Here is a 22,732-nt window from a genome sequence, read left to right on the forward strand (position 1 = left end):
TGTATTTAGGGTTTGGTTTCAATTTTGGTCAAATATAGATAGTTCTTAAATATCTAAGCTGGTTCTTCCATGCCTATTAATATTGAATATTGAATTGGTTTTGGCTCATAGAACTTATGGAGACTTAATCACTCCCTCCATCTCCAGGGCTGGCTGGAACAATGGGAAGTGCTGACAAAGGGAAGATGGACCTTTCACCTCTTCTTTCTGGCTACCCATTATATCAACCCTGTTTCTATCACTGGCTAGTTTACTAAACATAATGACCACTTTACGAGCATCTCAGCCTTCTTGGCTGCACAATTTAAACAAAAACGATCACCTTGTGAATATTATTTTTTTATTTTTTTGTAGATCCAAACAGTGATAGAGGAGCTTCTTTCAGTAAAATGTGAAACTGAGCCATTGTCTGCTAAATTCCTTCTCCGGAATGGATTTGAGGAAGGTAATGTATTTTAAAAAAATTAGGTGAAACTTACTGTAATAGTGGGTTTCTCCTTATGTACTAAACAAGACCTTTGCATGGTGCAGGGGGTATTATACTATTAATGGTTTTACACACTTATTTTCCTCCTGGTTTATTAATAATGTGTGTTAGTTATGGTGAGGGAGTTTAGGGAGGAATTAATTGTTGAATTGATATTAAAAATAGTATTACTAATATGTTAATTACTGATTCCTCTCCCCGCCCCCAGTCTGTTTTATTACACAAACATAAGCAGGCTGCAATATCAAACCAAGTTGTATGTTCACAATATCAGGGGTATAAGGATAGTTTACTATAGGGACATAAAGTGCCATATTATGAAGGTTCCACAGTCAAGTGAAGTTATCTAGTATCATATTTTCAAAGGTAGGTATGTGCGCATACATGTTTCTAATGTAGTCGGGATATTAGATGGGGAGGGCTCTGAGTTACTACAGAGAATTCTTTCCCAGGTGTCTGCGTGGTGGGTCTTACCCACATGCTCAGGGTCTAACTGATGGCCATATTTGGAGTCGGGAAGGAATTTCCCCTTGAGTCAGATTAGCAGAGACCCTCGGGATTTTTTTGCCTTCCTCTACAGCATGGGGCTCTGGTCACTTGCATGTTTAAACTAGTGTAAATGGTGAATTCTCTGTAACTTGAGGTCTTTAAACCATGATTTGAGGACTCCAGTAACTCAGCCAGAGGTTAGGGATCTATTTCAGGAGTGGGTGGGTGAGATTGTGTGGCCTGCAATGTACAGCAGGTCAGACGAGATGATCCCGATGGACCCTTCTGATCTTAAAGTCTACAAATCTATGAGATACCTCTTGTATTAATTTAGAATAAATGGGCCCAAAGGGTCAAAGGTATTGAGATGACCTAGTCACTGCCCAGTATGGAAGAGTTTTAAAGAAGATTTGGGGTTTGGTATTCAGATAAATCAGCCTGTTTAGTATCATGGCAAACACACACCATTAATTGTTTTAACCCTTTATTAAAGATACAGAAAAGAAAAAGCATTTGAAATTTCAAGTATTAAATACGGATTTCATTTTAACAACATCCCTTCTTCCCTTTCCCTTCAGCTGGAGAAAGGCTTTAAAAGGAAAATGCCCTGTTTGAGAGTCCCGTGGGTGGTATTGCAGATGGTAATAACTGTCCTTTTGGGGCAAAGTGAAGAAGTTAGTTGAGATGGGTTGGAGCTGCTGCTGTTCTAGTCTGATCCCATTTCCTGGAAGACAAAACAAGACCCACACAAACAAGGAAAGAAAAGAACAGCAAAGATAGAAAACACTGCCTCTGTCTCTGGTGTTGACTTTCACTTGCAACCTCACTGCTGAAGGAACACCGGTATGCCACATGGTTTTATCAGCCACTCTGAGACCTGCATACTAGCATCAGGCTGCTTAGGGCATTGCCTTTAACTGTCTCTCTGGTCGCAGGCTCACAGCACTGTTGCAAAACATACAGTTTTGACTGGCGAAGGAAGACTCTTATTAAACAGAAGGCAAAAGGAGAGAGATAGGAAGGAAAAGAAATAAAGTGGGGAAGGAAAAGGACGCAGAACGGGAGGTGGGGGTGACAGTCTTAGATTCCAGATGGTATTTGGGATTTAGCCAGAGTTGGTTGAGGTGGTGGTGTCATTTGGGTCCCTATCTCTGGCCTGGTCTAGTCAGGAAGTTTCTCAGGATTAGGATGAAGAAGGCACAATTGTGTCATGCTGGATCCTGAGGTCCCAGAAGACAGGGGGCAGTCCTGATGATGATGCTCACTCCTACCCATTCTCTTTTCTTTCAGTCACTCAGCCTTCCCATCCATCAGTTTCAACCCCATCCCAAATTTTTTGAGGCCCCCAAAAGGGGAGTGTGGAATAGCCCAACACCTCATTATTTTGTCCACCAATTCGGCCTAAATGCCAAAACACCAGTTTTGGTCGCTGAATTCCAGTCCCACGCTTCTCGTGTGCTCCAGGCATGAGCTTAACAAGGCCTTGAGATCTATCAGTAGACATTTCTTATATAGACTAAGTCACTGTCTCCCTTCTGCACCATTCCCCATCAATATTTTTAGGTTATTGTGGTACTTTATGAACTTTCACTCTCTCTTCTCAGTTGAGCTCACAATTAGGTTAAATACAGAGCTCCAATGATCACAACATGCTTGATCTGCATGTAATTCACTTGTCAAGCTGTGTATGTTACATGTGACTCTCCGTGCCTAATCCACTGGGGAGGTGCGTCTGGCGCTCTCCTCACCTACAATGACTGGCTCTTTAGATCAAGCTGCTGGGAGTCATGCTTTCAGCTGTCAAGGTCCTGGTTCAGTTTGTCATGGTATCCGTTGTACTCATGTATCTAAAGTGAGTGCACCTCCTTGGTATGCTTCATTGGGCACAGGCGTATGCAAATGCTTGCTTTGCAAGTGTGCATCATTTATTCGCTCAGGCAAATTTAGGCACAAGATTGCATTCACCAGCCTTCGAGTGTCCAGCCTCTCCATGGCTTCCTGAAAATCCTTTTCAACCATCTAACCTCTTTCATTTTTACTACTGTCAGGCCAGGGAGACTCTGCCACTGTGGGACATGTTGCCAGCTGGACAGAACCTTTTTGTGGAAGGTTCAGTATTCACAGGCCAAAACATCTTGTAAAAATGTCTCCATCAACCTTACCAAGATACAACCTCACTGAGTACACACATGTAAGTAGCCTCCCTGAGTAGGGCAAAACATGGAGGAAAGTACAGAGAACCAAATAACATAATAAAATTAAAGATGGACAAGGCATATCAGGAAATTGAGGTCATCTGCCCTTTTCCCCAAACCCACGCAAGATTGTGTTTTAGGGATATATTCCTGGGCCATGAAGAAACAAAGCTTATTTATCCATAAACTCTATTGCTTACTAAAGGTGATAGATTGACAGCCCTGGAAACTGATGTATTCTGGAGATAACCAGAGGATGTGCTGTGGTCAGTTCCAGTCCAAACTACTCCATGCTATTTCATTAATGTGCTGCCACTCTGCCTAGAGAGACTGCCTCTACTAATGTAATGCTTAACACTTGTAGTGATTTGCACCCATAGACCTCGTAGTATGTTATAAAGACAGGTAAGCATCGTCCTCACTATACAGATTAGGACACAAAGAGTTTAAGTGACTTGCACACGGTCACATAAGGAGGCAGTGGTAGAGCTGGGAATAGAATTCAGGTCATTTGATTCCCAGTCCAGTGATCTCTTCCCTCTCAGCACCACACTAGGTAGAGCCTTGGCATGAGACTCAGAAGACCAGGGTTCTATTCCCACCTCTGCCACTAGCCTGCTGGATGACCTTGGGCAAGTCACTTCTCTCTGCCTCATTTTCCCCATCTGTAAAATGGGGATAATGATGCTGACCTCCTTGGTAGAATGCTATATAAAAGCTGGGCGGTTGTATTATTATTATTATGATGACAGTCTCTGTGGGGTGGGAAGGGACAATTCATTCTCAATGCCCATTTTAGTCTTTTTTTTATGTTGGAGATGCAGCAGCAGTACCAATTACTATCAGTCACGATAGTCATTACAGTGTAAACTTCTTTTGACGAGAAATCGGACTAAAAGCAGCAACTCCTTTCACATGAGTCATGAAACAGACCTCAGCTGGTAATGACATTCGGTCGCTACCAGTGTGGGCTGGATTTGGACCATAATATAAACCTTCTTCAGCAATAATGTATTGTTTTCCTTCTCCTTTCTCAGGTGTGCTTTGCATATAAAGGTTACGTGAGCGATACGCTTTATGTTTTAGTGTCCTATATCAACACCTTTCTAGATACAGTGAAGAAGAATCTTACTTGCCTGTGGAGTCTGAATGAGACCAGCCCAGAAAGGTACCCAGTACAAGGCTACATGTGGTATGATGTCCTCAACTTTTATCTTCCTCGCAGGGCTACCACTGGAGACTGACCAGTCACAAGCCATTTAACCAGTTCGTTACACATGGACATGATAATCGTAATAATACCCCTCCCTGAAGGCCTCTAGGGGTGTGTCTACACTGCAGTTAAAAACTCATGGCTGGCCCACGTCGGCTGGCTTGGGCTTGCGGGGCTCTGGCTGTGGGGCTATTTAACTACAGTGTAGAAATCTGGGCTCGTATTGGAGCTCTGGGTCCCTGCGAAGAGGGAGGGTCCCAGGCCTGACCCTGAATGTCTACACTGCAGTTAAACAGTCCTGCCACCCCCAGCCCAGTGAGCACAAGCAAAGGCCAGCTGCGGGTGTTTAACTGCAGAGTAGACATCCCTTGGTGCCTTGACAATGAATGCCACAAGCCAGTATACCAGTTGCTGTAACAGAGAAGACTCAGAGTAGTGGCTGCACAACACTTAATCTCAGAAACCGTTAGGAATTCACAGTATTTCTTCTTGACCCCCATCTGTCAGCCAGCGTATTCCTGGAAACACAGGGAGTGCTAGCCCTTGTGATTTTATCCCAACACATGTACCTGCAGATGCCACTCTTAGGTATGTCTAATTATTTTTGATGTGTTTTAAGCAATTTCCCTCCATACTTTCCTGTATCATTGAGTTCAACAAAGTGTTTAGAATGCATGCTGCTGCTACTCCGCCTTTAACCCACTGCTCTGTCCTGGATCATTGTTGGAGTCAATGCACTATGTTAATGCTGAGTTATACAGGGCTAGCCACGTTGGGTATATCCAACCTGGCTGGAGGTCTGCGTTGGAACTGACTGATTATTGGCAAGTGTGCTATGTCAGCATGCACTGTATCCTGTGCCAGGCAAGAGACTTGTTCTTCAGGGGCCTGTTGGGGCAAACAAAAGTCCTTTTCAGGAACTCAGCAAGGATATTTCTTGGACATAATGCTCACCCTTATTTAGTCTTAAGTTAATTCATTGGCCGTTTTTGAAGATAGGATACTGCCCTAGGTCGACAAGTGGTCTAGTTTAGTACGGCACATTTTGTTGTGCTCGTTAGCTTTTATAATGATTAAGGGTTGAACCTGGCTGTTAATTTAATGTCCTCTTTGCATTTAGTAGAGACACGATTCTTACCCAGATTTCCTTTTTGCACTAGCTGAGACGACTGGCCCTAGGTGAATATTGCCATACGCATTAAGAGCATTTGACATCTGCTATACACCCACAACCCCTCCGGATCCTTTGCATAGTTTCAACAGTGCTTCCAAAGCGGTGGTGGGGATTGCAACAGCTGGCATGAAGGTTTAAGGCATGGGCAAGTGATATGTAGCACGACAAGTGAAGATAAATTTGCCATGAAATGCAGCTGTGGGCCACTCTTTCTCTGTGTATCTGCAGGGTAAGAGAAAAGCTGATTAATGGAGGCTTTTAGTCAAGTTAAGCAACAATCGGTTTCTGTTTCTCAAGGCAGAGAGGTGTGAGCAAATAGCATGGCTGTGCTGTTGCATTTATTTTTGGAAATCCGTGATTTCCTAGGTACAGCCCTTGAGTACCTGGCAAGGTGATAACACAGCTCTCTGTGTTACAGAGGCTTGGAATTCTAGCATTAAAGTGCTCTGGGCATATGGGAGGAGCTTGGGCTGCATGCCAAACAGGCCTAGATATTTTTAGTATTGTTTAAAACAATTTGAACATGAGAGGCACGGTCCTTGTGTAACCCATTGGTGAGTGTGCGTAAGAGGTCCCACTCTGTGTTGATCCACAGAGAAGACAAGGCTGTTGCAACCCCACCTGGGGAAGCCATGGTGCTTTAACTCCTGCGGTCCTGACTCATGCTTATCGTTCTGGAGGTCCCTGGTTCAATTCTGAGTATGTCAGCCAAGATGGTGGCCATTGCATTAGTACCCACTTGGGTATAAGAATTAGGCAGCTGCCTAGCTCACCTATCCCTTAAGCTGGCTATGAGTGAAATGTTCTCTGAATGCCTTTCAGCTGGAAGTTCACATGTGCTGATCTCTGGAGGGGCTGTGTGAATGGCTCTGAATCCCTCCGGGACCTTGAAGCCAACTCACCAGTGTTTGTGCATCAGATCGACATGCTGATCCCTGAGAGAGAGGAGGAGACATCTAGCTGGTTTTACCTTGATGAAATTATCATCTCGGATAGAAACGTAGCTGGTAATTGAATCTCTTTCTCTTTGTTGATGATGTTCTAGGCACTACCTTCCTTACAAAATATCAATCAATGAGCTGGCTTTTAGAGAGTGTTTTTTTCATTCAAAAAATACAAAGAAAAAAACCGCCCTGCATTTTTCTGAAAACAAGGTTTCATGAAAAATCATCAACTTAAATTTATTTTGTTTTCATTGAAAACATCTACAGTAGAACCTCAGAGTTATGAACACCAGGGTTACGAAATGACCAGTTAATCACACACCTCATTTGGAACCGGAAGTATGCAATCAGGCAGCAGCAGAGAGAGAAAAAAAAATAAATAAAAAAGCAAATACAGTAGAGTGTTTAAATGTAAAACTATTAATAACATAAAGGGAAATCAACATTTTTGTTCGGCATAGTAAAGTTTCAAAGCTGTATTAAGTCAATATTCAGTTGTAAACTTTAGAAAGAACAACCCCAATGTTTTGTTCAGACTTACAAACATTTCAGAGTTACGAACAACCTCCATTCCCAAGGTGTTTGTAACTCTGAGAGTCTACCATATAAAACATAAAAGGAGTACTTGTGGCACCTTAGAGACTAACCAATTTATTTGAGCATAAGCTTTCGTGAGCTACAGCTCACTTCAGTGTAGCTCACGAAAGCTTATGCTCAAATAAATTGGTTAGTCGCTAAGGTGCCACAAGTACTCCTTTTCTTTTTGCAAATACAGACTAACACGGCTGTTACTCTGAAACATATAAAACATAGTGGTTGACCCTTTTTAGCTCCCTGAAAACACTGGGTTTTCAGTAAATGAAGCAATTCACTGACATTTTGGATAAGAAGTTGCCAACGTTATGAGAAATGTTGAAGAAACACCAACAAGCAGGTCCGTTTCCAATTCTGAAATGGAAACGACTTTGAAATTTTGAAATAAAAAACAGTGACTATCTCTAATGACTAATATTTTCCCTTCAGTTTTTCAAAGGGATCCCAGACCAGCTCGTCCAGGTGGAAATGTTATCCAAGAAGTGTCTGTGATGGGGTCTCCCCCAACCTACAACGTGTCCTTTCTGGTGGCTGGCTGTGGCAGCAATCTCCCTCTTCTGTCACTGAGGTAGGAATTGGAGGCAGGTTATCCCACATGTCCCTAGTACAGATTCTCATACCGTCCTCTGGAGCAGCTGGTGCTAGCCGCTCAGAATGCTGGACTAGATGGAACTCAGGTCTGACCCAGTCTGGCAATCCCTGTGTTGCTGTTCCTAGGAATTCTTATTCTTTCACACGCAAGTGCTTGATGTTTCTGCTTTTGTTCATTTTCCATCAGACCCTCTGCTAGAAGGTCTCATCTTGCCTCAGCCATTCTTGAAGGGGACCAGACAGAGGCCCATGTCACCGGAAATCCCCGCTTGTTAACAGTAAGGCAGGGCCTTGGACTAACTTGAACACAGAGAACTATAAGATTTTAGATTTAAAAAAAAAAGTCCCAACTTCTAATCCCAAACTTTGGGAGAATTTGGACCCAGACTGGAATGTTGTGCCTGGTTTATCTCCATACTGACCCAGAGCACAGAGTCCGAACAGCCTGGAACTTTGAGGGAGTTTAGATTTGGATTTTATGATTGGGGCTCATTCTCTTAAAACATGCCAAACACCCTCCACCCCAGGCCACCCTACATACACAACAAAGAACTCCTCCACGACCTCCCAGGTCCAGTTCACCCTGGGGTCCTATGTAGCAGTGCGGTTTGTTTTCACAGCTCAGAGGGAAGGGCTGTTCTTATTTATTTTTTTTAATGTTATTTTTTAAGGCTAGCACTCTGTGTGATTATGAATCAGCTAATTACTATTATTTGTATTTCCAGTAGCACCCATGGGCCCCAGCTGAGATCAGGGTCCCATTGTGGTAGGTGCCACACACACACACACACACGTCTCTGCCCCAAAGAATTTTGTCTATTTAAATCATAGACAGACTGTGGTGGGGCGATTGCCCCACCCCCTGAGAAAAGGGCTGGAACAGGCCTTTTGAGGCTGCGCAGACCGGCAGCCAATCAATAAAGGCCTGTGGAGGGCCAATCAGTGGAAGGAAGAGGCAGCCAATCAGGGCCGGGCGAGGCCCTATATAAAGGCTGCCTAGCAGAGAAGAAGGCAGTCACTCCCTGACTGGCAAGGGAGAAGGACTGGCTCCTGAGGTAAGGAGCAGCACCTTGGACAAAGCAGTGCTGGGCAGGCTTGGGGGAGCAGAGCGGAGCTCCAGCCCATTACCTGCCAGGCTGTGGCCCATGCTAAAAAGGGTCGAGAAGGTACATAGGGCCAAAGGGGAAGTGGCCCAGGGAAACTAGGCAGACGAGGGAAGAGAAGAAGGGCCAAGGGAAGCTACCGCTAGAGGGTCCCTGGGTCGGAACCCAGAGTAGCGGCCAGGCCTGGGTCCCCCCCTTCCCCCCTGGCACTGCACCTGGCCATCGAGGAGAGGGGCCGAGACAGATCGCAACTTGCCCCGAGAGAAGGGGCTAGACTATAGGGTTGTAGATGGCCGCCAAGGCAGGTGCAACCAGAAGGACTGCTGTTAACAACCCCCCCCGCCCCCCGGAAGGGGGTGAGACCAGAGGAGTGGGCACTGCCAGAGGGCAGCGTCCTGAAGAGGACGCCACCGAGCAGGGAGCAACGCGGGTCCCAGGGCAGCAGAGTAGATGATGGGTGAGACACCACGCGTGGGCGCTCCGCAGCAGTGGAGAGCTAATTCCCGGAGCGACCAGCCAGAGGCGCCAGCGGTGGTGAGTTGAACCCTGTCACACAGACAAAGAAAGGAGCACCTACAACTCTTACTGAAATCTATGGCATCTGCATGTGCTCGACGCCTCTGAAAAAATCAGACTTGAGGATTTTAAAGAAATGCAGCCCAAGTCAGCAAGGAGGAAAAAATAGAGAAACTGAAACAATCCAGTTTATAATTTAATGGGGACTCCCAAGACCTCATCTGTTCAGTGTAAGTACTTCCTGCTGCAGTCCTTCAAAGTTCAAGGCTGTCAGGTGATTTGGTAACGTGGTTAAAACACAGGTCAGCCCTGTCTGCAATGCAAAACCAGCCAAGCTTCCTAGCACGGTAGATTAGTACAGCATAGATGTGACTTCACTTGTAAGTAGATCACCGATAGTTTTTACAGAGAGAAAGAGAAGTTCCATATCTGTGTGGCATGGGCAAAGCTGAGTGGATAAATTCAGATTTGTCTGAATTCTGTGGGTTTTTTTTTTAAATATGTAAACAGAGGAGTAGTGGACAGGCACCAGAGAGGGGATTTTACTTTTATATGTGAGCTGTATGGTAGAACACTGGCGTCCATTTCTGGTGTCAACATTTTAAAAAAAGCATGTTAAAAAACTGGAAAGGGGGCAGAGAAGAGCTACAAAAATGATTCGAGGACTGAAGAAAATGCCTTACAATGAGAGATGTAAAGAGCTCAATCGATTTATTTGTCAAAAAGAAGATTAAGCGGTGACTTGATTAGTGTCCAAGTACTGACACAGGGAGACTCTATGGGAGTAGTAAAGAATTCTTTAATCTAGTGGAAAAAGGCATTACAGGAACCAGTGCCTGGAAGATAAAGTCAGACAAATTCAAATTTGAGCTAACATACTATTTTAACTGTAAGGATTGCTAACCATTGGAACAAACTATGAAGGAAAGTGGTGGATTCTCCAGTCTTGATGTCTTCATGTCTAGACTGGATACCCTTCTGGAAGATGTACTTTAGTCAAACACAAGTTATTGGGCTCAATACCGGGGCAACTGGGGGAAATTCTTTGGCCTCTGTTGTACAGGAGGTCAGGCTAGATAGATGATCGAATGCAGTGGTTGTCAACCAGGAGTACGTCTACCACTGGGGGTACCCACAGGTATTCCAGGGCATACTCAACTCATTTGGATATTTGCCTAGTTTTACAACAGGCTACATAAAAAGCACTAGCAAAGTCAGTACAAATTAAAATTTCATACAGACAATGACTTTTCTGTATGCAATTTGTCAGTAATAGTGTGCTGTGACACTTATGTATTTTTATGTCTGATTTTGTAAGTAAGTAGTTTTTAAGTGAGGTGAAACTTGGGGATACACAAGACAAATCAGACTCCTGAAAGGGGAACAGTAGTCTGAAAAGATTGAGAGCCACTGATCTAATGGTCCCTTCTGGTCTTAAAATCTATGGATTAGAATAAACATGTTTAATTAGGGAATTATATAGTTGACATTCATACAAGTCACCACACAGTGACACTCTTGTGCCACCAAGGACATTTGTTTTTCCCAACTGCACTTAAAGTGGTGAATTTTTGAAAACAATCTTAAAGTTGCAGGCCAATCAGTCTATATTGTAAGCAATATAGATAACTCGTCCTTGCCATGATTAGATGCATTGAGACGCTGAGCAGGTTTGTGAAAGCTACTTGAGTAAATATCACTCCAACTTTTTATTTATTCCTTTTGGCATAGCAAACATGTTTAGCTTGTAAACTCTTTGGATTACAGATTGTCCTTTTGTTCTCTTTGTGCAGTGCCTAACACAATGGGGTCCAGGTCCAGGACTGGGGCTTCTAAGTTCTACCATAATACCACTAAGAAGAATAAGATGAGATTATAACTGTGAAGCATAAAAAAAGTGTTCTTTAAGCATCACCTCCATTGTCCCCTGCTGTAGATGATGCACGTACCATGACAGTGTGAACTTGGAATAATGGTGTCTGTCAGGGCTGTGAGTGTTCCCTGCCTAGGTCCTTAAACACTTCCAAAGGATGCTGCTGATCTAAACTCCCAGGGGTGCATACACATCACTTGCAGCATGGATCCTTGTAGGCAGCCATCTTGAAGAACAACAGTTACAATGATAAGGCGCCATGTTGCTTTTCAAAGCACATCTGAATCACAGTCGGCTTCCTTGTTTGGAGATCATTTTTGTGAAAGTGTCTGATATTGCTTTGCTCATCTGCAGCTCCTCCGATGAGGGGATCTCAAAACACCGTACAACCATTGGCTAAAACTAGGCAGGATGGCCTTGTGGTTAAAACCTGGGATTTGAGGGTTGTGGGTAGGGGTGTCAGTTAGAGCACTAACCTGGGACGTGAAAGGCCCACAGTCAAGTCCCCTCCTCAGCAAAGAGTTTGTCGAGACATTAAGGAAGTCAGTTAGAATATGCCCACAGTCAAGCTGAAGGTGTAATTCCAGGTAGGATAAATGTACTTGTGCTAACTCAGACAGAGCCAGCGTGTTAAAAATAGCAGTGTAGCTCCCCCCAGTGCCTGAGCAGGCACATAGGGTCCAGGGTGGGATTGTACTCAGGGCAGCTATCCCATCCTACGGCCTGTGCCACTGTGGCTACGCTGCTATTTTTAGCATGTTAGCTTGATCAAAGCTAGTGTGTGTGTGTCTACCTGAGCTGGAAATTACATCTCCGGCACAAGGGCGGACTCACCCTTAGTTCCCATCAGAAATAGGGATAGTAGCACTAATCTACCTCATAGATTTAGAGGATAAACACGTTTAAGTTTGTCAGGTGCTGGGATACTGTGGTGATAGGAGTTGGATAAGTACCTAAGATAGACAAGAGTTGGGAGACCTGGGTTGTCTGTTCCTAATTCTTCTATTGCCTTCTTGTATGACCTCAGGTAAGTCATGTCCCCTCTCTGTGCCCGTTGTCCCAAATTGGGAATGATAATACAGAAAGATTACTGTGAGCCCTAATTTGTTACCGTTCAAAGTTCAGTAGCCCAAAGTGTTTGACAAAGTATTATTGAAGCTCCAAGGATGGGCTCCTGGAGCGCAGACATCACAGCACTATGAAAATGCTGCCGCATCGCAGTGCCAAGAGTTGAAATGTGGAGGTTCAGTTCAGCAGACTCAGACTAGGACAGGCCCAAAAGCTATTTGGCCAGCCTTTGTGACAGTCTTTCCGTTTCCTTTCACAGGCCCGTCACACTGTTCTGCCTAGCTCTGTATGGAGAACAGTAGCTGGTTCGAGAGATTGCAATCAGCTGACTTTTGCTTGCAATCTCCCACTCCTGGTGATTGCGTTGGAGTGGAGTTGTGCGTTGCTCACTGGAGCTGCTGACTCAGGTGGTTCAATTCTCTCCGGCAGGGGAGCTTTGCCCTCGGAGGGCTCAGAAGAAGATGATCACCTGGCTGTGTCCATGGAAGGTGCCAGTGTCACTCTGACAGTTCAGAGACTGCAAGCTGCATCCCCACCTATTGGCGGGACTTTCCAGATCCTGCTTACCAATACAGTGATAGCAGGTAAAGGGAGAGTGAAACTTTGCTTTTCTGGGAGCCAAAAGGAGGTGAGCCGGGACATCACCCCAGAAACATTCCTGCAAAGGCAGGGCCGTCAGACTGCCCTTTGGGGGGCAACTGCTAGTTCTTCACATTTATCTGCCCCCCAAAGCGGGGAGGGATATTTTTGGATGATGGCTTTAGGTACTGATCCAAAACCCAATTGAGGAGAATGGAGAGACACCCACTGACTTCTATGGGGTTTAGCTCAGACCCTCAGAGGGCTTTTTCACACTAAGGTACATTATAGGACAGTGATACCTCTCTAAAGCATTAGATCCTATGTATGTGTATGTAGCGCACCCTCGCTGTTATACCTTCCTGGGTTTGGTCGAGGAGGACCTGTGGCTGCACAGCTGTTGATACCTCTGTTTTATAACGAACTTCCCAGGTGTCCCGGTGCATGTCTCCTCCCATCACCTCCGTGAGCTCCTGCAAAGCAACCCCGATAACTCGACAGGCCAGTACCTCAACGCCAGTGATTTCACGGTGACCAAGGACATGAGCACTTGTTACCAAAACGTATGGACACTGACCTGGAACTCCATGACTGGTGACTTGCCCATTGTCATCAATGTACGATGATCTTTTCTTTTAACACAATTATAGCTGCACCCTTAAATCTGCCAGCCAGTATGTCTGTGATGACAGGATTCATTTTCACAAAGATTTTATTCACCTAGATCTCTCGGGAGACTCCCGACAAAGGCTATTATTGAGAGCAATAACTCAGTAAGTTCCAGAGTGGTTAGATGGTTAAGAAAAGGAACTGCAGTTATAGTCAAAGAGATAAAAATATAAAGCCACCAACCCTCATGCTTTGAACCGTAAGCCTGACCTCAGGCTTAACTGCCCCGTGTTCCACAGTGTTGCAGAGGAAGGGCCCACTGACGTGGGGGTTGGACCTGTGCTAGTCACAGTCATGTTTAAACATAGTTGCTGCCGGCAGACGTCAGGCATGGTTCTCTGACCAAGGTGGACAGGGTTTTTGTCTTTGAGAATTATACTATGGAGTAACCCCCCCTCCCCCAGGGTTTTATTACCTGAGTCTCACGTGGTTCTCAGACAAAAGTCCCTGTCCATGCTGGTCAGAGAAACCCTGAGAGAGAGGCCATGTGTAGGGGGGGCATGCGGAGTGATGTGCCCCCCAAGATTTCTCCCAGGATGGGAATTGGGTTGCGCATGGCTGAGGGATATATGCCTGGGAAAGGCACCAGCACCTAGCACTCCCATTGAGCTCTGCTAGGAGGCACCCGGAGCAGGGAAGAGAGACCAGACTGGTAGCACAGCTCTGCCAGAGGGGGCCTGGGGAAGCCTGCTGAATCCTGTGCCTTCCTCGTCCGCATCCGCAGTTACCGATGGTAGTAGGTGTCCGAACCCTGCGCTGGCCTGCGCAATGCCTGCAGCGGGGAGGCAATGGGAGAAGTGGGGAAGGAGCTGTGAGGGGAGTGGGAGTGTCAGGGTTCCTTCCCCACTCTGAACTCTAGGGTACAGATGTGGGGACCTGCATGAAAGACCCCCTAAGCTTATTTCTACCAGCTTAGGTTAAAACTTCCCCAAGGCACAAAGTCTTTGCCCTTGGATTAGGTAAACGCTGCCATCACCAAGTGATTTAACAAACAAACAGGGAAAGGACCACTTGGAGTTCCTATTTCCCCAAAATGTGCCCCCAAACCCTTACACCCCCTTTCCTGGGGAGGCTTGAGAATAACCAAGATGAGCACAGACCAGCCTTGGATTTTTAAGACCCCCAAAAAACCAATCAGATTCTTAAAAAACCAGAACTTTATTAGAAGAACAAAAAAAGATAAAAGAACAACTCTGTAAGATCAGAATGGAAGATAATCTTACAGGAAGTCAGATTCAAACATAGAGAATCCCTCTAGCCAAAACCTTAAGTTACAAAAAGACACAAACACAGGAATACACATTTCCTCCCACACAGCGAATTTCACAAGCCAAAACAAAGAAAACCTAACGCATTTTCGAGCTAGATTACTTACTAACTTTACAGGAGTTGGAGGACTTGTATCCTTGATCTGTTCCTGGCAAAGGTATCACGCAGACATAGAATCATAGAATATCTGGGTTGGAAGCGACCTCAGGAGGTCATCTAGTCCAACCCCCTGCTCAAAGCAGGACTAATCCCCTTTTTGCCCCAGATCCCTAAATGGCCCCCTCAAGGATTGAACTCACAACCCTGGGTTTAGCAGGCTAATGCTCAAACCACTGAGCTATCCCTCTGCCTTTTCCCCCTTCTCCAGATTTGAAAGTATCTTGTCCCCTCATTGGTCATTTTGGGTCAGGTGCCAGCCAGGTTACCTGAGCTTCTTAACCCTTTACAGGTAAAAGAATTTTGCCTCTGGCCAGGAGGGATTTTATAGCACTCTATACAGAAAGGTGGTTACTCTTCCCTTTATATTTATGACCGGGAGCAACATGGTGCTGGCTTGGAGGAGGCATGGGGGGAATGGGAAAGGGCCCAGAGGTGACATGTGGGGCGGTCACATGCCATCCCAGAACCTTTAAATCAGGCCCCCCCCCCAATCAAGAATTATGTGTCACCTCTGTCCAAGTCCTGTTTCAACAAACCTGCTCAAACATGGTCGTAGCTAGTATGGTCCTACTGTCAGTTTGGACAGGGACTAGGTGCATTACTGGGCTTTTACACCAACCTCTGAAGGATGTGGCATTGGCCCCTGTCAGAGACAGCGTATTAGACTGAGATGGAGCATTGCTATATAGGGAATCCTGTGTATGTTTCTTTGCCAATGTAAAGCCATAGCTAGGGAGGCAGGGTGGTCTGGTGCTGAAGACACGGGCCTGGGAGATGGAAAAACTGAGTTCAGTTCTGTGCTTCAGGGCAGACTCCCTGCGTGACCTTAAACCATGTTTCTTAATCTTTTTCCCTCCATTTCCCACCTGTAAAATGGAGACTGCAACGTTGTGTGGTGGGATGCATACACTAAGATTGTGAGGGGCTTGGGTGCTGTGCCAGTGGGGCCATATAAGCAGATACAGAGAACATTCCCATTCATTCATTGTAGCCCTTAGCTATATGAGTTCGAGTTGCTTATGAAATGATGTACAACGTGTCTAAGAAAAAAAGATTTTATAAAGCTGAGAAAAAATTGGTTCTTCATTCTTTCACGCCATGCTAGGTCTCTGCTGAAAACCTCACAGGAGTTAACCCAACCATTGCAGCTCGTGTGGTTTACGATGGCGGTGTATTTATTGGACCAATATTTGGGGACATGCTAGCTACGGCCAATAACCACACCCAGGTAGGTCACCAGCTGACCACAGTTTCCGTAGACTCATTGTGACTTGCTGTCTGACAGACAGATCCAGCCACCCTACACTTGCTGAACAGTGCTGCACTCCATGAGTAAGGCATTTAAATCAATGAGACTCAGCACAGATTAAGATACTACTAACCATGAGTAAGGGAGTGGGATTTTTCCTTGTGAGGCAGGGGCTTAGAGCTACTGATATATCTATGACTATGCCATTAAACCAAACGGACACTGGGTTCTATAGTGATAACTTCCAAACACTGTAGCAACGCTATATTAAACTGCAGTTTGGGGGCCATTATTTAGCAGGGCTTAAGGAAGGATGACCTAGTGAGCGGGTGTGACGTTCCCCTGGTGTTATCTGGACCGGTGATCTGCTAGGTCACTCCAGTCCTCGACTCTGGGAGCCAGCCTTACCCTGCTCTGCTATGAGAACCCCCACTCCCGGGCTGTTCACGCACAGCCTCTGGCATATAAACTGCTCCCAGCGATGTGAGTGAGCACTTTTGGCCAGCCACTGGTTGGATTGTGCAACTAGTGGATATCTCCAGTCCCAGAGGCAACCCTAGGAACCTCTGTCTTGCAGTGTCCAGTTATGCCCACTGGACGCTGCAAGCTTATATGAGTTCGTCAATTTAACAAAGAAATTGATATGTACCAGGCTTGTTCTCCCAAGGGGAGTCTCTGACATGCTTCAAACCAAACACACTGCTTCAGGTAGAATAAACAAATTTATTAACTACAAAAGATAGATTGTAAGTGATTATAAGTCAAGGCACAAGAAGTCAGATTTGGTCAAATGAAATAAAAGCAAAATGCATTCGAAGCTGATCTTAACACTTTCAGTGCCCTTACAAACTTAGATGCTTCTCACCACAGGCCTGCTGGTTGCTCTTCAGCTCTCCCCTTTGATCAGTGCTTCAGTCGCTCAATGTGGTGTCTATAGATGGAGGTGGAAGAGAAAGAGATGTTTGCCATGTTCTCTCCCTTTTATCATGTCCTTTCTTCCCTCTTGGCTCCTCCCCCCCACTGTTTAGAGTCAGGTGAGCATTACCTCATCGTAGTCCCAAACTGACCAAGGGAAGGGTGGTGACTCACTCGAGAGTCCAACAGATTCTTTTGTTGCTGGCTAGGCCAGCGTCCTTTGTTCCTGTGAGGCTAGGTTGGGTTTGACCCATACATGCCCTGATGAGGTGTGAACTGCCCCTCTGCTCCTGGAGAGTTTTGCCTGGGCTTTTTTTAAGCCATAAGGACACATTTTCAGCCTCATAGCTATATATGTGAAATTATACAATCATAGTATAAGGATGAACAAGGGAGTGCAGGGTGTTCCCCCGAGGTACAGAGTGTCTCAGCGGGGTCCTAGCCTGGGACTTAAGAAACCCATGTTCAGTCCCCTGCTCTTCAACAAACTTCCTGTGTGACCGTGCTCAAGTCACTTAGTCTCACAATGTATCTGTTCCCCATCTGTAAAACAGAGACAATAGCACTCCTGTCCCTCACAGGAGCATTGTAGGAATAAATACATTAAAGCTTGTGAGGCTTTTGGATGCTGCAGTGCTTGGGGCCATGGATATACCTAGTGAGAGAGAACATTATGGTTTTCTTACACGTGGGAGAAAGTTCCTCACTCAGGTTTGTTGTTCATTTGAAGCATTGTCTTGGCTTGATTCTGATAGCAAATACCAAAACTCCCCTCTGATTTTAAAGTGTGGTTATAGTGTTAAAAAAAAAAAAAAGGGCATGTAGAAGTTGCACGTGCCAGTTCTTAGCTGCTTCCTGTATGTCTTTGACAATCTACTTTTGCTATCTGCACAGTCCAGAGTTTCCCTTCTGTTGGCCCGGGGGACCAGCAGGGTGGTGGGAGAAGGAGGCAGGTTCTGTTGCACCTTGTGCTTCACCAGGCCAGTTCAGAATGCAGACACTTTTTCACGGGGGTGAAGTACTGCTAGTACTTGGGGTTTTCAGATCCCAAATGGAGCTTTGCAGCGCAAGCAGCTTAAAAAAAAAAAAAACCTTTGGACCTGTACGCTGATCAGACTTGATCTGGAATTTGTTATAAATAGGAGACCCCACAAAGTACTTTCCAGAGTGTAACAGCAGTTTATTCTGGCTCTCATATAGGGTAGGAGATGAGTTTAGGGTAAATCCGAGCATTCGATCAACTGGGAGGATTGGAGCAGGGAGGAGCTGTGAATATCAGTCAAAAGCGAGAAATGATCTAACAGGCACCTAGAGAGATTATCAGTATAGGCCCTGGCTTGCCTACAGTGAACCCTAGCAAACTACCATAAACTTGGGCCAAATTTGAAATGAAACTAGGCAAGTTTTGCATGATTCTGGGTTTAATTGTCAACATTTTGTAGAGCTCTGTTAACAACCTGGGTCCCCTTCCCTCTTTTGGAATAACATTCTTCTCCCTCTCTTCAGGTGGTGGTTGTGGTGAATGATGTCCCAGCTAACTGCTCTGGTTCATGTTCCTTTCAGTATTCTCGGGAAGCAACTCCTTTAGTCAGCCATGTGGAGTATTCACTAGGTAACAGTATTTGCACTTCATGGGATGACTGAGCCATTACACAGTCAAAAGGGCCTCTCTGACATTAGAGATGGGCTCAAACCAAATATCTTGGGTCCAACCACCCCGGAACTTAGGACATTTTGGAATCTGTACCCAGTTCTGGATCTGAATTTTGCATCTGGCCCCTATTTCTACAATGGGCTAAAATAAAACCCTAGTTATGGGGGGAAAACCCATGAACTTGGTGTTTTGGAATCTGCGTTCAGATCTGAATTTTGTAGTTTAGATCCATCTCTTTTAACTGTGTCCCTTACAGCTTTTGGAATTGTGTACAGCTTTGCAAAGGTTGTTTACAGTACTACCATTCTGATTGTTGCTCCCTGTGACAGAATGCTGGGCAACAGCAGCTGGGCCAGCACTCCGGTCACTGCAGGTCTAATTAATTACTCCAGAGCAGACCACATTAAGAAGAGCTGTGCCTAATTGATAGGCTGAGGAGAACCAAGAGGCTAATAATTAAGCCATTAGGCAGATGATACAAAAAGCACAGGAAGGAAGTGGAGAAATGGATCAGAGGAAGAAGAGAGAGAGAGAGACTCTGCTTCTCTCAGGAGTTGAGGTCTCCCTGGGATTGTAGGTGTAACACTGTATAGAGTTTAAGGGTGGTGGAAACCAATATTGTAAATAAACTGCACGGCGTGTTTTACCAGCAGAAAGGTCTTTGAGCAGTTTGTAGACTTGAGCAGGAGCCTGCCACACTCCCTTTACGCTGCGTTGACATCATAAGCTTAGATTTCTGTTAACTTTTGGTGTTTGACTTGGTACCGCACAACATGCTGATTAAAAAATGTAAACGGTATGAAACTAACATGGCACACATTAAATGAATTAAAAACTGGCTAACTGAGAGTCTCAAAATGTAATGGTAAACAGAGAATCATCATCAAGTGGGTCTGTTTACAGTGAGTCAGTTCTTGGCCCTAGTTTTTTTAACATTTTTAATAATGACTGGGAAAATAACAAAATCACTGTGATAAAGTTTACAGATGATAAAAATTGGGGGGAGTGGTAAATAATGAAGAGGACATGTCACTGATTCAGAGCAATCTGGATCATTTTATAAACTGGGCACAAGCAAAGAATATGAGCTTTAGTATGGCTAAATATGTACCTGTAAGAATAAAAAATGTAGGCCATATATACAGAATGGGGTACTCTGTCATGGGAAACAGTGACTCTGAGAAAGATTTGGAGGTAGGGGTGGATAATCAACTGAACGTGAGCTCCCAGTGTGACACTGGCCAAAAGAGCTAATGCGATCTGGGATACTCAAGATTCCCTTGTTTACGTATCAGGAGAGAGGTTATTTTTACCTCTGTCTCTGCGCTCACTGCTTTAATACTGGATCCAGTTCTGGAGCCCACAATTCAAGAAGGGTGTTGAGAAATTGGAGAGGGTTCAGAGAAGAGCCACGAGAATGATTAAATGTTTAGAAAACATGCCTTATGGAGATAGATTGAGCTCCTTGAGTCTATTTACCTTATCAAAGAGACGGTTAAGGGATGACTTGATTAGTCTATCAGTACTTACGTGGGGAACAACTATTTCATAATGGGATCTTCACTCTAGCAGAGAAAGGTTCAACACGAGCCAATGGCTATCAGTTGAAGCTAAACAAATTGAGACCAGAAATAAAACGTAAATTTATAACAGTGAGAGTAATTAACCACTGGAACAGTTTAGGGAGGGTTGTGGTGGATTCTCCACCACTGGCAATTTTTAAATCAAGGTTGGATGCTTTTCTAAAAGATGCTCTAGGAATAATTTTGGGGAAGTTCTATGGCCTACGCTGTACAGGAGGTCAGACTAGATGATTACAATGGTCCCTTCTGGTCTCAAATCTATGAAGCCCCCTCCGGCCCAAGCAGCAGGGCTGGGAAGACCCCTGAACCTAAAGGGGAGCTCTTTTGTGGTAAGCTGATTGAACTAAATTGGACCCCAGGAGAAGGGGACTGTTGTTTAAAGACTCTGGGTGTGAGTGGTTTATTTCTGAACCCTGATAGCAGAGAGCCGTGTACTTGCAGGGCCACACAGGACCACAAGGGGGTGTGGTCAGGCACATTGCCCCATGACAAAGCCTGATCTTCAGCTATTGTACATCAGCATAACTACACTGAAGTCAACCGAGTTATGTTAAATCACACCGGGATCTAGTCCAATAGAATTAAACTGATGGAGGCCATTTAATTTTATAGCTTTCTTATCCCAGAATAAAATATATAAGATGGACCGAGTATCACAAAAGCAGGACTAGAGATGGCCAACAATTTATCTGAAAAAATTTACCTCTTTATTCGGTTTGTCTGACAACAGATAATTGTGTGTGCTGTTCATCTGTTTGATGCACTGTCCAAGCAAACATATTTCAGCCTATAGATTGGTTGCAACCAATCTACTGCTCATGGTGTGTGATTGGTCACATAAGTCACACAATCTTGTTCCTAATTCCTACTACAACTCCCGTGAGGCAATGTGTTGCTATGGAAATGCAGCTAAATGTCCTGCTGAAGGGATTCAAATGAAACATTTTGGGTCAGTTCATGAAAATGAAATATTCCAATTTGGGTTGAATGTTCCCGTGGAAAAAATTAAGTTTTGTGGGAACTGCATTTTCTGTTAGAAAAACATTCAGATGGAAAATTCCTGATCTACTCTGTTCTCACATAGTGTCTTGCAGCACTCACCTAGCTTTAGCGGAGACCAGAGGAAGGTATAGATTCGAGATGGAGGAAAATGATAAACATAGGAGACCTCTGTTCTTGTTGTTTGTAGTGTGGTAGTGTCTATGAACCATCATGGGTCAGGACCCCAATGTGCTAGGCACCATATGAGATCACAGTAAAAGTGCAAGAAAAGAGACAATAGGTGAATGTGACCGACTCGGGAGGAGCAGAGGGAAACAATTTTTTACACTGTGATGACGATAGTTTTGCTAGGCACTCGTATAACTAGGGTGATGAGACTGCCGTAAATGCTTAGGCACAGTTAGCCTAAGCAGCTTCGTTGTTCTTGGGAAGCAAATTTGGGTGTCATCACTTAGCAACAGATTTGTAATTTTGTTTTAATTTATCCTTCCAGCTGACGGACTCCACGCTAGAGTTTATATCACAGGGTCTGGCTTTGCTGGGGGCAGCCAAGCACTGCAGATAGAGGTGAACCACACGACCTGTCAAGTCATGACTTCAAATCAAACTGGTATAGTTTGCTGGATGAACGTGTTACCAATGGGACTGTACCAGGTTACATTACTGGTGAGACCGTATGGGTTTGCTCGCAATGCCAGCAAAGGACAGGGCATCTACCTGAGAGTTAAGCCCAGGCTGGAAGCTATTGAACCTTCGACAGCTTCAGAGATTGGTATGTCTGAATTCAATATAAGCTCTCACATGAACATCTGCCTTTAGCATTATTGCTTTTAATAGTGTGTTTTTTCAACATTTGTATATGGGGCTTTAGCGGCTCATCTCTCCACCTGACATGGGAGTGACCACGCATATTACATGTGCCCAATGGAGTAAAGTTTAATTTCTAGGGGCAGTGTTTCTCAGGAAGAGTGGCAGCTGGCTCTGGCTCTTCACTGGGGGTGCTACATCTCCTGGCTAGCTGTCTTGCAGTGCGGATGGATATGGGTGTATGCTACAGCTCTGGATAGTGGTGAGAGTTTCATGGCTAATTTTCTCATGTCATTTTGAATGCGGCCTGCGAAGTGTAATAAATTACTACATTGTGTACTTTGAGTGACCAAATGGAAATTGTGTCTCTGGCTAGCTACAAAATCTACTTAGAAAACCTCAAAAAGCAAAGCCCAAACCAATATTTTCCCTCTCACCTTTAAAATATAAGAGGAAAAAGGAGGGCACTATCTCCTCTTTCTGAAAAAGAAACATTCCCAAGCTATTCATAGAGTTTAAGTCCAGAAGGCATCATTATGATCATCTAGTCTGACCTCCTGCAAAACACAGGTCAGAGAATTCTACCAGGTGACTCCTGT

At 44.8% G+C, this 22,732-nt stretch overlaps 1 protein-coding gene across 6 annotated transcripts in view; it reads left to right on the forward strand.

The window, feature by feature from the left end:
- The window catches only part of PKHD1 (PKHD1 ciliary IPT domain containing fibrocystin/polyductin), a 363,852-nt gene that overhangs the window by 38,435 nt on the left and 302,685 nt on the right, over positions 1–22,732 (forward strand). For all 6 annotated transcript variants that reach the window (XR_006289317.1, XM_043542122.1, XM_037893881.2 and 3 more), the window contains exons 18-27: positions 355–445; positions 3,025–3,167; positions 4,209–4,339; positions 6,381–6,565; positions 7,526–7,664; positions 12,677–12,831; positions 13,259–13,443; positions 16,029–16,151; positions 18,594–18,699; positions 21,820–22,098. Coding sequence is in view for 5 of the 6 variants with exons in the window: in XM_043542122.1 (XP_043398057.1) it covers positions 355–445; positions 3,025–3,167; positions 4,209–4,339; positions 6,381–6,565; positions 7,526–7,664; positions 12,677–12,831; positions 13,259–13,443; positions 16,029–16,151; positions 18,594–18,699; positions 21,820–22,098 (1,537 nt within the window). In the remaining variant the exon portion in view is untranslated. The remainder of the gene's footprint in view (positions 1–354; positions 446–3,024; positions 3,168–4,208; positions 4,340–6,380; positions 6,566–7,525; positions 7,665–12,676; positions 12,832–13,258; positions 13,444–16,028; positions 16,152–18,593; positions 18,700–21,819; positions 22,099–22,732) is intronic.

Source organism: Chelonia mydas, chromosome 3 (genome assembly GCF_015237465.2).
Source record: "Chelonia mydas isolate rCheMyd1 chromosome 3, rCheMyd1.pri.v2, whole genome shotgun sequence".
NCBI lineage: Eukaryota > Metazoa > Chordata > Testudines > Cheloniidae > Chelonia > Chelonia mydas.